The sequence below is a fragment of the Nyctibius grandis genome, chromosome 10 (assembly GCF_013368605.1).
Source record: "Nyctibius grandis isolate bNycGra1 chromosome 10, bNycGra1.pri, whole genome shotgun sequence".
Lineage (NCBI taxonomy): Eukaryota > Metazoa > Chordata > Aves > Nyctibiiformes > Nyctibiidae > Nyctibius > Nyctibius grandis.
The window spans coordinates 13,912,081-13,928,401 of record NC_090667.1 but is presented as its reverse complement, the minus strand read 5'-3'; the positions used below and the strand labels follow the sequence as shown (position 1 = coordinate 13,928,401).

At 45.1% G+C, this 16,321-nt stretch overlaps 1 protein-coding gene across 1 annotated transcript in view; it reads right to left on the bottom strand.

Annotated features, from left to right (window-relative positions):
- Nucleotides 1–208: 208 nt before the first annotated feature.
- LOC137668066 (ciliary microtubule associated protein 1A-like) overlaps nucleotides 209–16,321 on the bottom strand; it is a 29,318-nt gene continuing 13,205 nt past the window's right edge. Inside the window, exons 7-9 of the mRNA XM_068409362.1 lie at nucleotides 2,761–2,887; nucleotides 729–885; nucleotides 209–318 (exon numbers count right to left, since the gene is read on the bottom strand). Of these exons, the coding sequence (XP_068265463.1) occupies nucleotides 209–318; nucleotides 729–885; nucleotides 2,761–2,887 (394 nt within the window). The remainder of the gene's footprint in view (nucleotides 319–728; nucleotides 886–2,760; nucleotides 2,888–16,321) is intronic.

Below are 16,321 nucleotides of genomic sequence, written 5' to 3'. Positions count from 1 at the left end.
GGGAACCTGACATTGTGAAGCTCGGGGGGGCGAAGGGTGCACGTCTTTTGGGGATGGGTTCGGGTGACACAGGCTCCCACCAGAAGCACGACCAGTGTCTGTGGCAGACCCAGGGAAGATTCCCTGGGTGGAGAGGAAGGGCATGGCTTGGTGGCCCTCAGCGGTAGCTTTTGCCTTCCAGTTTTCCCATGGGGGTCACGCCGTGTCCCTAGTGCCCCTGGCAAGTTTTACAGCACATCTGTGGGAAGTAGGTCCAGCTGCAGAATTTGAACTTCAGGACGAGCAGGCAGTAGGCCACCTTGTTCACATCCTTGCACTCTGGATGGGTGACAGAGAGAAGCAGGGTTACAGCTGCCTTAGGAGTGAGAAACTCCCAGGTGGGGGGGTACTTCTAACCAGTGCTACGCAAGTTGCCTTTGCACCCCGACGCCCAGCTCCTGGGGGCTTTTTGCCAGGAAGCAGCAAGATGCTGCCGTGCTGAAGAAGCTACTGAGAACCTCACTGCTGAAAGCCTTTAGGTGCAGTTACTTCATTTATCAGGGTCACGGCATGCCAGTTTTGTCTGGGACCAGAGGGGACAGCATCAGGTCTTCCCATGAGAGCCTTACCCCACAGCACCTAGAGCCCCCCAAACTCGGGCTGTGCTGGCTCCAGTGTCCCTGTACCACGTAGGCCCAGATGCTGGCAGTGCTCCGCGTTTCCCTCCCCACTCCTCCCATCTCCCTCACCTTCAGGGTTGTCTGTAGGTCCCGATTCGCACTTGGTCTCCCACTGCTGCGTGCAGGGCAGCTGTAGGGTCTCCACGCAGTCGCTGGACGGCTGCCCGGTGTGAGCCAGGCACTGGACAGATCTTCTTTGCTGGCCAAGGCCACACTGCGCAGAGCACTGCCGGGAAACAGCACAGAACGGAGCTGCGGTGGCTGCCACGGCTTTAATGACACAGGGGGAGAGGGCACAGCCAGGTCTTAGGAGGTGCAAAGGGTGCTGGACTGTCAGCGTCACTCCGCTGCAGGCGCCGGGCTGGGCTGTGGCAGTTGAACCAGCAGTGGCCCCACTTGCAGCTGGCCCAGCCCACACCTCTGCAGCCCATCGCTCCCATTGCGCTGCACTGCTCCCCGTCCTCACTGCTCTGCTGCCCCCAGATACCCATGGGGGTCCTCCAACAACTTCTGTGGGTCCCTTATAGGCCTGGCAGAGTCCCTGGGTCAGCTGTATGCTTGGGCCACCATCACAACAGCCTCCTGAGCCAAGGTGGGGGCAAAGAACACCGCCACAGAGTCCTGTTGCCCCCCACATAGTTGCAGTGGCCATATTGGGTTCTGCTGGCAGGTAAAAGCCTCATATGCACTAGGATTGGAGGGGCTGGGAAGGCAGAGACTTCTTCAATAGCCCCATGGAAAGGATTGTCCCTACCTCTCCCCACTCGCCAGTCACCCAGTGCGGCAGTCAGCATCGCTGCAGGTTGCACCTCATGCTGGTCGGGGGCTTGGAGCCTTCGTAGCACTGGGAGGTGGGCAGAGTTGCGCTGTGATCACCGCTTTTGCAGAGAACAACGTGGTGGTGGAAACCTGGCCCGCAGCTTGGGGTGCACTGCAAAGAGGGGACGCATGTGGTCAGGATGGACGGCAAAGAGCAGAGAGAGGCAGCACTGGCTCTCCCCACCACTGCTCCCACCTTGCCTGTCTCCTGAGCTACATGTCCCACTTTACGCTCTCCATGGCCAGCAGCTATCACCAATGCTCTGGCCTAGTGATTGACACTGTCCTCCTACGGACTAGTGTCACCAGAGAGGTGAGGGCTGACGTTAAGCACTCACCTCAGACCACTCCTACGGCCAACACACCGTGTGCTCGGCACGTCTCTCACAGAGCAAGGCACGGTGTAGCCTTGTGCACAGAGCGCTGCGGTGGAGACAGGTTTCTGCTCCCCACATCGCCACTGCCCCTTCCCCACAGTGACACGCTCGGGCTGTGCAGGTTGCACGTTGTATTTTGCTCGCAATGGGGCGCAGAGGAGAAAGCTGCCCTCCCTCCCCAGCAGAGCTGCTCCAGCCATGTAGCATCACCCCCGGGTACTGTGCAGGGGACTCGGCCCTGAGGATTTCACCCTCCTCCACTCCGTTTTTTCCACCCACGCTCCCTCAACCCACTCCAAGCTCTGGTACTCACGCCGGGGGGCACGGTTCGGTATTGCACGGCCTCTGCCACTCTGGCATTTTGGTTTCAGGGCTACAGAAATGGTTGAAGACAGTGGAGACATCGGAAAGTTTCTTGCACACCACAGATTGGATCTGGTTGCCTGCCAAGAGAAAGAGGCAAGGGGGAAAGAGAGGAGGATGCTGAGGCTAGCGCTGAGCCGGGCTGCAGGTACGAGCCCCACAGCTCTGCTCCGACGTGGGCAATGTCACGGTGCAGCCACTGCACCTCGTCAAGCCTGAACCTACTTCTCTATTCATAACCAAGGCCTGCTTTGCCTCTAATGTCTCCAGAAAAAAAACGGATGGAGTGAAGGCTCACCAGCCAGGGCAGGACCTGGCAGAGTTTCCAACAAGCGTGCCACTGGGACAGGGGGAGTTAGCTCCACCGGTGCATGAGCACTGCAACCCAGGCTGCCTCCAATCTTGATGTCTCTGATTGGCTCACTTGCGTTAGTGACCATCAGGTCCAGTAACGCATCCCCTGTGGTAGGGCTGTCTATTACCTGGCTTGAGAAGTTATCCCTGATGCACTCTGGGAGTCTCCTGGATTGCCTACAGCTCACCGTGCTACTTTTCCAGCAGATGTTGGGGTGGTTGAAGTCCCCCAGCAGGACGAGAGCCTGTGAGTGCGATGCCTCCTGTAGCTGGAGTATGAAGGCTTCATCAATAGGGTCTCCTTGATCGGGTGGCCTGTAGTAAACACCAACCACAGGGTTCCCTTTGTTGCCTCGGACTCTAGTTCTTACTCATAAGCTTTCAACCTGCTCCTGGCTATTCTTCAGAGACAGCTCTTCACAATGTGTGCATTCCTTGACACAGAGGGCAATCCCTCTGCCCCTCCTTCCTCGCCTGTCCCTTCTGAACAGCCTGTAGCCATCGACAGCCGCACATCAGTCATGGGATTCATCCCATCAAGCTTCAGTAATGGCAAGTAGGTTGTAGCTTTCTAGATGCACGGTGGCTTTCAGCTCCTGCTGTTGGTCGCCCATGCTACATGCATTGGTGTAGAGGCACTTCAGCTGGGCTGCCAGCTGCGTCACCTTCTTAGAGGAACATCCCTTAATTCCTATGAGGTATTTCACTGATGTTTCCCTCTTGGCTCCTATTACCTCAGGAGCCCCTGGCTCATCTCTGTAAGACTTCAAGTGGGCTCCAGTGTAGCCAGCATGTCTCAGAGCAACACGTGCTCTAAACTTGGCGTGTCATCCCACGGCTTGTCAAAGCCGAGCCTGAAATTCTCCACCTGTCATTGCAGCACCTCTTTTTCTCGGATACCATTGCAGACTCCATTTCAGGCACAGGTATCAGTGCTGCTGCAGACACCGTTGCAGCAGAAGTTATCATTGCAGATGCTATTGATGATGCAGGTAGCGTTGCTGATGCCATAGCAGATGCAGATACCATTGCTGATGTAGGTGCCATCTCAGAGGCACATACCATCGCAGATGACATTGCAGGTTTAAATACCATTGCAAAAAACATTGCATACACCTTTGCAGATGCACACACCATTCCTTATAATGTCACACTTGCAGACACCAAAGCCAATACTGCTGCAGATGCAGATGCATTCCAGATGCAGATACCACTGTAGAAACCACTGCAGAGACCATTGCTGATGCAAAGTCAGGTGCAGATGCAACAGCAGAGGCAAAGGCCACTGCAGGTGCAGGTGCCACTGAAGGTGCAGAGGCCATTGCAGACACTCTTAGCATTGCAAATGCCATTGCAGATGCAGATCCCTTTGCAGATGCAAATGGTATTCCAGAGGGTACTACAGAATGAGTTATCATGGCAGACACCATTGCAGACACATTCTCAATGCAGATAGAGTTACAGGTACAGTTACAGGTGCAGATACCATTGGAGACACAGATACTGGCACCACCAGAAATACAGGTACTGGCGCCATCACCCAGATGAATATCATTACAGACACTGATTCACACTGCATTCCTGATACAGATGCAGATACCAGCACAAAACAGATACAATTCCAGATACAGACACAAGCACAGTCATAGACATAAGGGCACATTTGATTACACAGCAGCAGATACAGCAAGTGACACCATTACCCCCTCAGGTTCCATGACAGACAGAGGAACCTTTGCACATAAAGGCACCGATGCAAACACAGCCACCAGTACACACAGATGTGCTGTTACAGGCAGAGGTTCAGATAAATATACAGATACCTCCTCAGACAGTCACCGATACGGCTATCAATGAGGATGCTGATATGGACACAAATACAATGACAGACACAGGTGCAGTTACAGAGAAGGACACAATCACACACAGAGATATACAGGCAGAGAGAGAACTACAGACAGACACCAAACACACACAGATGCAGTTACCGATACAGGTACAGGTGGAGTTACAGATACAACCACACATACAGGTACCATTGCACGTACGGATTCCACTACATGTACCTTGAGTGAAGGCTCACCAGCCAGGGCAGGACCTGGCAGAGTTTGCAAAGGATGGAGGATCAAAGTGTTCTCAGGATCTCGCCCTCAAATAAACCTCTTCTACCCTTAGCCTTGTGACACTTTCTGGGCAGCACTGGGGGGAACAGCTGGAACAAGCTGATATCTGTTCTCCAGGTTTGAATTCTGTATTCCTGAGCTTTATGGAAGACAGAGACTCGAGTGTATTGATGAAAATTACAGCTATTCAAGGATCTAAGCACCTAAATCGTTCTGACAATGAGTTGGGTTCCCACAGCATTTTGTTATTTGGTAAATGGCCCCCAGTATCGAAAAGCTGCACTCCCCATTCTTACTGTCTTTAACATGAAAAATAATTATTTTTTTAAAGTCAAATAAGAAATGTTTAAGTTCTAGTAAACCAAATGAAAGCATGGACATTTTACAAAACAGCTTAGGCATTGTTTTTGCACTACTACAGCTCTCAAAGGCCCATGTCTCGACAGGTCCTATTCTGTGTCATAGGTACAGAAAATGCAGAGCAGAACAACCTGTCTGCCCTTACGGAATGAGGCTGTAACTTGTGTTCACCAGCTAAAGAAACTGAGGCGTTTTTGTGTGCCTTCTAATTGTCAGTAAGACAGGACTGTCCTCAATTTGCAAAGTGTTTTCTGTTTTGTAGCAAATGGGAAAATAGTTTACTTACATTAATTTTCTCAGTTTTAGGAAGATTGTTAGAAGCAGTTCTTTCTTCCTGCAGAAAAGGAGCGTTTTCTTCAACTTCAGCTGCTTCTAGGTTACGTTCTTTAGGTAAATCCACACACTTCCCCTCAAGGCCATTTTCTCAATAAGTACTGACCACGTCCTCACTCTCAAGGATACGTATGACAGCTGGAAGAGATTTATATAATCTTAACTGCTATATAAATGACACAGGTTTAAGCAACGGGAAGTAACAGAGAGAGCAGGAGCCAACAATAAACTTCTCCATCCTGCCACATCTATTGGGCTTTCTCCAAGAGCTAGAAGCCAGAACTATCCCTCTGGCAAAGGAGGCAGCCCCACAATTAAAAGAAAAAAAAAAAAAAAAAAAAAAAAGAAGAAGAAGGGGAAAATCAGCTGGCAAGTCCATAGAGAAAAAGAACAACAGAGGAAAGGGGGTCCGGAAAGGCACACTGACAGCTACTTATTCTTCACAGCCTGAATACTGAGAAGGCACCATCTTTTAAAATAGTAACTCAAGCAGCAGATCTCATAGCACAGAAACAAGTAGTGGTGCATTAAAACAACATTAAAACAAATACGGCTCTCTCCTAATACTTTACATTCTACCAGTTTTCTTAATATCTTTATCAAGAACAGGAACATTCACTATGCATTTTCTAGGAGGACTTTCTTTGAAGAGGGCAGTCTGTCTACAGGTTAAGGAAAGTTAGCAGTAACATGCTAGTACTACTTCAATCTGAGACGCTTGTAGTGGTATGGCAAAGTATACATTTTCCCCCAGGAGTTCAGCTACCTTTACTCACGTAACATCTCCAACACGCTGCACATACATTCACTGCCTGCCTCGGGGGATTCAGAAAGCTGGGGAGTTGTTGCAACTGGTATGGCTCCTTCTTCTGATGAAGAGGACATTTGGGACTCCTGGTGGTTCGGATCACTTCATGAACAGAAAGAGAGAAATTCATCATAAAGCTTCAAAACAAACCTTGAAGAGCTTTACAGATTACTTTCTCACTGTAAAATCTTCAAGTTTCAAAACAGAAAAAAATAAGAAAAATTTGAAATTCCTTTACCAACATATCTACATTCAGTTTGTGACTCATTTTATGCAATGAATCAACTACTTAACGTTTTGCCCAGCTATCGAACACTAGATAATAACATCACAACAGAGTTGTAGTAAAGAATAATATATTATTCATCTTCTGTAGAAAGAGTGCAGCTGCTATATTGGAGGTTTAGAACAGACGGAACAAAAGTTTGTGCCAGGGTAAGTTACCGCTCGAAATTCAGGGTAATTTCATTGCTAACATTCTCTCTTTATCACCAAGCAGTTGCAGCTTTTAAAGCACCTGGTGAGAAAACTGCTTCCCTTTCCATAAACAAATAGATGCTAACTAAGCACGCACAGAAAATAGAAATTAAGTGTATAAAATACTGCCAGAAAGTATTCAAACCCCAAAATAAACCCGCTAAAGTTACAGCAATCTCGGGTGTCATTTTTAGCTACACAATTGTCAGGCAAAAGCAGGGCTTACGTTCACAGTATCTGCTTAGTAACCCTCAAACTGCAAAAAGGTTTCTGTAGGCTGTTGAGTGAAGTCTTTATCGCCATCCTTTGGGGTCTGCAATGATTTGAGAAAAAAGGCTCAAACTGACAGCTAGTCAACTTGACTTACATGCATGCCAAACTAGTTCTGTTCACAGACAGAAAGCAACAGGAAAGCCGTTCCATTTAAGAACACGGGAAAGAACCAACACCAGGTCAAAATCGTAGTTTTCAAACACGGGACAGCAAGCAGTGACACGTTGTGCGAACCCAAAGATGGATCTGTTTTATAAACTTACCTTTCACTTGCAGTCCTAAAAGGAGCAGCCTCAGCAGCTTTAAACACCAATTCACCATCCTCAGGAAGGGTAAGACATTCAGCTCTCGATTCTTCCACAAATCCTACAAAAGTAGACGCATGACTTCCCTGTTGCACTTAGCATCATTTCTTTTAAAATGCACGTGTGATCTTAAAGCGAGCCTTTATGCACTTCGGCTGGCATAGGAATCTAGCAAAATAACGCTACCAAGGCTTCGAATGCACCCAAGGTCTGAATTCTTCTTTCCAGTTAAACAAGAAATCTGACGCATCATTTCAGTCAACAAAATGACCATTGATAGTCTGTTTACAAACTAAACTTGGTATGTTACTGACCTAATGCACAAAACCTTCAGAAAACATCCCTCCTCCTTCAAATTGGGTAGTAAGTTCTCTTTGGCTACTTATTCCAGCAATGCTGCTTTCCTTTCTTGACTACATTTCCCCTCTTCAACAAGAATGTATCTAAGCTCTTGTCCTGTTCTTTTCTCTAGTGAATAACCAGTGTTCTTGAAACCCAGCTGCTTGCTAACCTGGTTTTATCTCAACAGCTTGAATTTTAGAAACATCAACATTTCCTTTTCTTCTTTGTTTCGACTGTCTGCTTCCTCCCGATCCAGCAATTACCTTTGCAGACAGTACGCAGGACAGGGATAATTTTGCTAGCTCAGGCCAAGCAAGAGCTACACTGACTGCCCTCTGATGCCTCCGGAGTACTGATATTGTACAGAACTGTTTGCACCATAGCCCAGCAATGACAAAGGTTCTTTAGAAGGTTATTCTTCAATGAGTAGTACCTTATAATTATTTTTAATGAAAAGCACCTTTGATTTCTTGTCCAAACACAAGACAGCTAAAACAGGGCAGGCAAATGTCTTGACCTGTCTTACTAGAAACACTCAGATCTGGAGAACCCCTTTTACCCATGTACGTGGAGTCCGTATCTGGCCACTCCTGGTATTTAAGAAGAAAAGGAGATGAGGAACTTCATCATACCATCTCCAGGTATGCTTTCTGAAGACTCTTCCATTTCAGCACTATCATCCTCACGATAGCTCAGAGTAAACAGAGTTTTATCTCTACTTTCAGAACAAACATTCTCCGTCACTCCACCATGATGTTCAGAGGAAGCTGCAGACAGCGCTTCATCACCTTCTGTTACCATTTTAAAAAAAAAAAAGTTTACGATCAATTAGATGCATATGCTTTTTGTGAAAGCAAGACAAAAAAAAAAAAAGAGCAAGCATATACTGATATTTGTAAGTTTACAGGTGTCACCTTAAGCAAGGTGCTACAAAATTAATTCTCATTCTAGCACTGTCTTAGCTTTTAAAGCTGAGTGTAAAACTTAAGTACACTTTTCACTGCTTATTGAGTTTCCGCAGCCTTGGAGAATTAAGATCAAGCGTGTCTCGTAAGTGCTTGCTTATACCGTCATCTCAAGGCTGTTCATTGGGTTCGCTACCGTGAACACTACTGTGAACAACTATTTTGTTGCAGTAGGCAAAGGCAAAAAGATCAGCACCAAGAAGACAGGTCAAGTGTTCTTTCCTTGCACGATAAGAGTTCCATAGCAGTGAATGGAAATACGGTTTAACACAAACAATTAATAACTAACATTACTGCAAACAGTAGATTAATAACTAAAATTACTGCAAGTAATAGAACTATCTGTGCTATTACTAATTAGTGAATAAATTTCCTCTACAGACACAGCAAAACACATCCACTGCACAGAACAGCAGCAAGTTCTACCCCTCAGCACACACCAATTTCACACGGTATTTTTAGCCAAGTGGAAGGAAGACTAGAATAATAACAGAAGCGACAAGGTTCTACCCCTCAGCACACACCAATTTCACACGGTATTTTTAGCCAAGTGGAAGGAAGACTAGAATAATAACAGAAGCGACAACTTCAAGTTAAAACCACGCTGGCACTCTGCAGAACCTTATTCTGATACACTTGTTTTCACCTGCAACTTTCAAACGCCTTACAAAATAGCAAGCTTTCCCTTCCTTTTCCTGAAACACCAATGTCCAAGATCACTGACTATACAGGACAACTGCAAACTACCTTGGACAAAACAATGTGAATATTAAAACAAGTAAAGAAAAGCCACCAACGCACACCTTCCGGCTAGATTAAAGTTTTCAAATGCAAGACCTACAACTTCCAAAACCACTTTCGAAGTTTGGTTCACTGGAAAACTATGGTTCCAGAAAACAGCAAATGCATCACAGATCCATAACAGGAGTTCACATAACACAAAATTTAATCTGGCTCTTTTGAGAAACAGAAGGTAGGTAAGAATTTCTGGCATAAAAGTGGTAAAATGAAAGCTGTGGAATTGCAGAGCACACTGTAACTTGAGGAAATAAAAAAAAAAAAACCAAAACAAAACCCACAACACACAAATTTTACCTGTGGATTGGCACCCAGACTGCTCTCAGCTAGAAAAAGACAGTTGTGTGCAAGATACAAGAGATGACATACAACATCCTCTTCATTCCACAGAAAGGAGTGACACAAACAACTTTCAATACTCTAAACCATGCGTAACATACATATGTGAATAACTGAATGATAAGATTGGCTGATAGAAAAGATATATATTTATTCCTCAGATGCAAACACACTATTTGAAGTGGAGTCAACAATGGTCTGTAACAGTTAATTTCTAACTTCACAGAGTACCTTTGTGTAGTGAAATATTTTGTTCAGCTTCTAGGTTGAGCTCTAACTTAAGGTGTAGAAACTTATTCCTAGTATTTCAAAGCATGGTATAAAAAAAAACCACAGCATTTTTGTTAAGTACTATAAAAAATGGTTAGTGACACCTAACAGAAACTTGCGCACTTCACAGAACTTCTTAGAGCACAGAAGCACAGCTGGAGACATCATTCCTGCTGCCACGCAGTCAGCAGGACTGAACTGCATCCATTTGGGTCCCTTGGAGAATACCAAGCACCCAGATTGTTCTGGAGGATGCATTTGACACAGGGGACCCTCTGCAAGAATCACAGATGGGCAGTTTTGTTCCCTGGGAAAGTGCTCTGGCACTTACCTGCTTCTCAGATACCGTAGGACAATTAAAAGACAGTAACTCATTAGTAAGCATGGGCTAATTTCTGGCCCACCATGGCTCTAACAACAGCCAACAAATCCCTCAACTGTCTTTGTCCAGACTGTATTTATGACAGCTATTTTCCTCTACAGACATCCTTTTTCATTTGTCTTTTTCATTTGTCTCTAAATCCACACGTAGATTTTATTCCTTCCCTGCCATCTGAAATCCTACTACTTGAGGCACCTTTCATGTCAAACCAAGAAAGCTCAACTCAGAAGGCAAAGACCCTTCTTAATGGAACTGAGCAGCTCTGACTACAATACACATTCCCTCTCATCTAAACATAACAGCATAGGCAAAACAGGTTTTAAATGCCAAGCTGAGACATTCAAAGTTTGAAAACTACAGCACAGTCTCATCTTAGCACAAAAGAATCCTTTTCTTTTCAATTCTCTGCCACAGAGAAGTGAACCTTACACAATCTTCACAACCTGACCCTCATGTTCCTTGTTTTTCATGCTACAGCACAGAAAGCCAGTACCCACAACTGCACAAAGACTTCCACTGCTCAAACCAGCCTGCAAAGCATTGAGGAGTCTTGGCTCAGACTTGGCAGTACGGGAGCAATCCATCTCAAATGCACTACACATTTTGCAGTTGGGGGTATCATGTATAGACAGTTAATGATTGCTTTTCCTCCCAATAACAACAGAAAAAGAAAAAAGAAACCCTCCTTGCTTCCACGGCTCTTCTTTCCAGGCTACACATTTATGGCAGTGACTACCTATTTTACCCAACATACAAACTACCTTTTGAACCATTTTCAAAGCTGGTCCCAAAAATAGATCATAAATAATAATCAGTCTAAAGAAAGACCAGAGGTCTCTGCACTACTCAACATATGAAGGACACTTTTATGTACTAGACTCCTTCATAAAAATAAAATATTTGTGATGGCAACTGAACTACAAACTTCTTTCTAGACATAAAGACTTAGTGAATGGGCATGGGAGAGAGACCAAAAATAGCAATTCTGGGCAGCTGCCCCCATTTCTGGAGCACTGCCCGGGAACTGCATCACCGGGAGCCTCCAGAAATGTACTGCCTGCAAAAGCCCTGCCCTGGGCCCGATCCTGGGCGCTAATACTGGTGATGATCATCACGTTGCAGAGTAGGCAGCACTGGGGAAAAAAAAACCTGACTGGGAGAAAAAAAATCACCCAAGCTGTTTGTTTCTTTGCTTGTTGGTTTTGCTTTTAAAGAACTATTGAAGCTCTAAACACCACCTGCAAGGAAAAAGGAACTAGGCCCACCAGGCTGGACACATTTAAAGCCCGAATGCATTCAACAGCCGCACAGACCATCGCTCACTCCTGCTGTGCACACTCCAGCCCCTGCCTGCAGGTACAGGCAGCCGCCCTGTTTCTGGAGCGCTCCCCAGGAACAGCACCACCAGGCAGCTCAAAAAACATAGTGCCTGCAAAACCGTGAGCACAGCTTAATTCTGGGACATTTTCCCTCTTTTTAGGCCTGCTGGTTAAAGACTCATCTATGGAGAGATGTCTCAGGACCACGCCAGGGCCGACGGTGCTGCTTTCTGGATCCCGTGGCAGCGATGGCCTCTCTTAGGAATAGAGTAGCCAGCCGGTCTAGGGAAGGGATCGTCCCTCTGTACTCGGCACTAGTGAGGCCGCACCTTGAATACTGTGTCCAGTTCTGGGCCCCGCGCTTCAAGGAAGGTGTTGAGGTGTTGGAGCGAGTGCAGAGGAGGGCGACCAAGCTGGTGAAGGGTCTGGAGGGTCTGACCTACGAGGAACGGCTGAGGGAGCTGAGGTTGTTTAGCCTGGAGAAGAGGAGGCTCAGAGGTGACCTTAGTGCAGTCTACAACTACCTGAAGAGAGGTTGTAGTGAAGTGGGAGTTGGCCTCTTCTCCCGGGCAACTAGTGATAGGACAAGAAGACGTAGCCTCAAGAATCGCCAGGGGAGGTTCATGTTGGACATTAGGAAGAATTTCTTTTCAGAAAGGGTTATTAGACATTGGAAGGGGCTGTCCTGGGAGGTGGTGGAGTCACCATCTCTGGATGTGTTTAAGAAAAGACTGTACATGGCATTTAGTGCCATGGTCTAGTTGACATGGTTGTGTCAGGGCAACGGTTGGACTCGATGATCCCAGAGGTCTCTTCCAACCTGGTTGATTCTGTGATTCTGTGACATGAAAGGTGCTTCAAGTATTAGGATTCCAGATGGCAGAGAAGGAATAAAATCTACGTGTGGATTTAGAGATTTTCATTTTTTTTGAGCAAAAGGCCCCTTTCCATGTGCCTACATAAACCCCATTTTCTCTGACAGAAGCATGCAGTATGGCTTGTGATGTAATACTTGCTTTATGTACAAGCTGCACTCTGCTGGGCTCTTTTGGGCTTGCAGCGTTCTTTAGAAACCCGGCCCTCCGCATCAAAGAGGCAAGCTGTGTAATCTGCTTTCCCCCAAACTGTAGAGGAAAATAGCTGTCATAAATACAGTCTGGACAAAGACAGTTGAGGGATTTGTTGGCTGTTGTTAGAGCCATGGTGGGCCAGAAATTAGCCCATGCTTACTAATGAGTTACTGTCTTTTAATTGTCCTACGGTATCTGAGAAGCAGGTAAGTGCCAGAGCACTTTCCCAGGGAACAAAACTGCCCATCTGTGATTCTTGCAGAGGGTCCCCTGTGTCAAATGCATCCTCCAGAACAATCTGGGTGCTTGGTATTCTCCAAGGGACCCAAATGGATGCAGTTCAGTCCTGCTGACTGCGTGGCAGCAGGAATGATGTCTCCAGCTGTGCTTCTGTGCTCTAAGAAGTTCTGTGAAGTGCGCAAGTTTCTGTTAGGTGTCACTAACCATTTTTTATAGTACTTAACAAAAATGCTGTGGTTTTTTTTTATACCATGCTTTGAAATACTAGGAATAAGTTTCTACACCTTAAGTTAGAGCTCAACCTAGAAGCTGAACAAAATATTTCACTACACAAAGGTACTCTGTGAAGTTAGAAATTAACTGTTACAGACCATTGTTGACTCCACTTCAAATAGTGTGTTTGCATCTGAGGAATAAATATATATCTTTTCTATCAGCCAATCTTATCATTCAGTTATTCACATATGTATGTTACGCATGGTTTAGAGTATTGAAAGTTGTTTGTGTCACTCCTTTCTGTGGAATGAAGAGGATGTTGTATGTCATCTCTTGTATCTTGCACACAACTGTCTTTTTCTAGCTGAGAGCAGTCTGGGTGCCAATCCACAGGTAAAATTTGTGTGTTGTGGGTTTTGTTTTGGTTTTTTTTTTTTTTATTTCCTCAAGTTACAGTGTGCTCTGCAATTCCACAGCTTTCATTTTACCACTTTTATGCCAGAAATTCTTACCTACCTTCTGTTTCTCAAAAGAGCCAGATTAAATTTTGTGTTATGTGAACTCCTGTTATGGATCTGTGATGCATTTGCTGTTTTCTGGAACCATAGTTTTCCAGTGAACCAAACTTCGAAAGTGGTTTTGGAAGTTGTAGGTCTTGCATTTGAAAACTTTAATCTAGCCGGAAGGTGTGCGTTGGTGGCTTTTCTTTACTTGTTTTAATATTCACATTGTTTTGTCCAAGGTAGTTTGCAGTTGTCCTGTATAGTCAGTGATCTTGGACATTGGTGTTTCAGGAAAAGGAAGGGAAAGCTTGCTATTTTGTAAGGCGTTTGAAAGTTGCAGGTGAAAACAAGTGTATCAGAATAAGGTTCTGCAGAGTGCCAGCGTGGTTTTAACTTGAAGTTGTCGCTTCTGTTATTATTCTAGTCTTCCTTCCACTTGGCTAAAAATACCGTGTGAAATTGGTGTGTGCTGAGGGGTAGAACCTTGTCGCTTCTGTTATTATTCTAGTCTTCCTTCCACTTGGCTAAAAATACCGTGTGAAATTGGTGTGTGCTGAGGGGTAGAACTTGCTGCTGTTCTGTGCAGTGGATGTGTTTTGCTGTGTCTGTAGAGGAAATTTATTCACTAATTAGTAATAGCACAGATAGTTCTATTACTTGCAGTAATTTTAGTTATTAATCTACTGTTTGCAGTAATGTTAGTTATTAATTGTTTGTGTTAAACCGTATTTCCATTCACTGCTATGGAACTCTTATCGTGCAAGGAAAGAACACTTGACCTGTCTTCTTGGTGCTGATCTTTTTGCCTTTGCCTACTGCAACAAAATAGTTGTTCACAGTAGTGTTCACGGTAGCGAACCCAATGAACAGCCTTGAGATGACGGTATAAGCAAGCACTTACGAGACACGCTTGATCTTAATTCTCCAAGGCTGCGGAAACTCAATAAGCAGTGAAAAGTGTACTTAAGTTTTACACTCAGCTTTAAAAGCTAAGACAGTGCTAGAATGAGAATTAATTTTGTAGCACCTTGCTTAAGGTGACACCTGTAAACTTACAAATATCAGTATATGCTTGCTCTTTTTTTTTTTTTGTCTTGCTTTCACAAAAAGCATATGCATCTAATTGATCGTAAACTTTTTTTTTTTTAAAATGGTAACAGAAGGTGATGAAGCGCTGTCTGCAGCTTCCTCTGAACATCATGGTGGAGTGACGGAGAATGTTTGTTCTGAAAGTAGAGATAAAACTCTGTTTACTCTGAGCTATCGTGAGGATGATAGTGCTGAAATGGAAGAGTCTTCAGAAAGCATACCTGGAGATGGTATGATGAAGTTCCTCATCTCCTTTTCTTCTTAAATACCAGGAGTGGCCAGATACGGACTCCACGTACATGGGTAAAAGGGGTTCTCCAGATCTGAGTGTTTCTAGTAAGACAGGTCAAGACATTTGCCTGCCCTGTTTTAGCTGTCTTGTGTTTGGACAAGAAATCAAAGGTGCTTTTCATTAAAAATAATTATAAGGTACTACTCATTGAAGAATAACCTTCTAAAGAACCTTTGTCATTGCTGGGCTATGGTGCAAACAGTTCTGTACAATATCAGTACTCCGGAGGCATCAGAGGGCAGTCAGTGTAGCTCTTGCTTGGCCTGAGCTAGCAAAATTATCCCTGTCCTGCGTACTGTCTGCAAAGGTAATTGCTGGATCGGGAGGAAGCAGACAGTCGAAACAAAGAAGAAAAGGAAATGTTGATGTTTCTAAAATTCAAGCTGTTGAGATAAAACCAGGTTAGCAAGCAGCTGGGTTTCAAGAACACTGGTTATTCACTAGAGAAAAGAACAGGACAAGAGCTTAGATACATTCTTGTTGAAGAGGGGAAATGTAGTCAAGAAAGGAAAGCAGCATTGCTGGAATAAGTAGCCAAAGAGAACTTACTACCCAATTTGAAGGAGGAGGGATGTTTTCTGAAGGTTTTGTGCATTAGGTCAGTAACATACCAAGTTTAGTTTGTAAACAGACTATCAATGGTCATTTTGTTGACTGAAATGATGCGTCAGATTTCTTGTTTAACTGGAAAGAAGAATTCAGACCTTGGGTGCATTCGAAGCCTTGGTAGCGTTATTTTGCTAGATTCCTATGCCAGCCGAAGTGCATAAAGGCTCGCTTTAAGATCACACGTGCATTTTAAAAGAAATGATGCTAAGTGCAACAGGGAAGTCATGCGTCTACTTTTGTAGGATTTGTGGAAGAATCGAGAGCTGAATGTCTTACCCTTCCTGAGGATGGTGAATTGGTGTTTAAAGCTGCTGAGGCTGCTCCTTTTAGGACTGCAAGTGAAAGGTAAGTTTATAAAACAGATCCATCTTTGGGTTCGCACAACGTGTCACTGCTTGCTGTCCCGTGTTTGAAAACTACGATTTTGACCTGGTGTTGGTTCTTTCCCGTGTTCTTAAATGGAACGGCTTTCCTGTTGCTTTCTGTCTGTGAACAGAACTAGTTTGGCATGCATGTAAGTCAAGTTGACTAGCTGTCAGTTTGAGCCTTTTTTCTCAAATCATTGCAGACCCCAAAGGATGGCGATAAAGACTTCACTCAACAGCCTACAGAAACCTTTTTGCAGTTTGAGGGTTA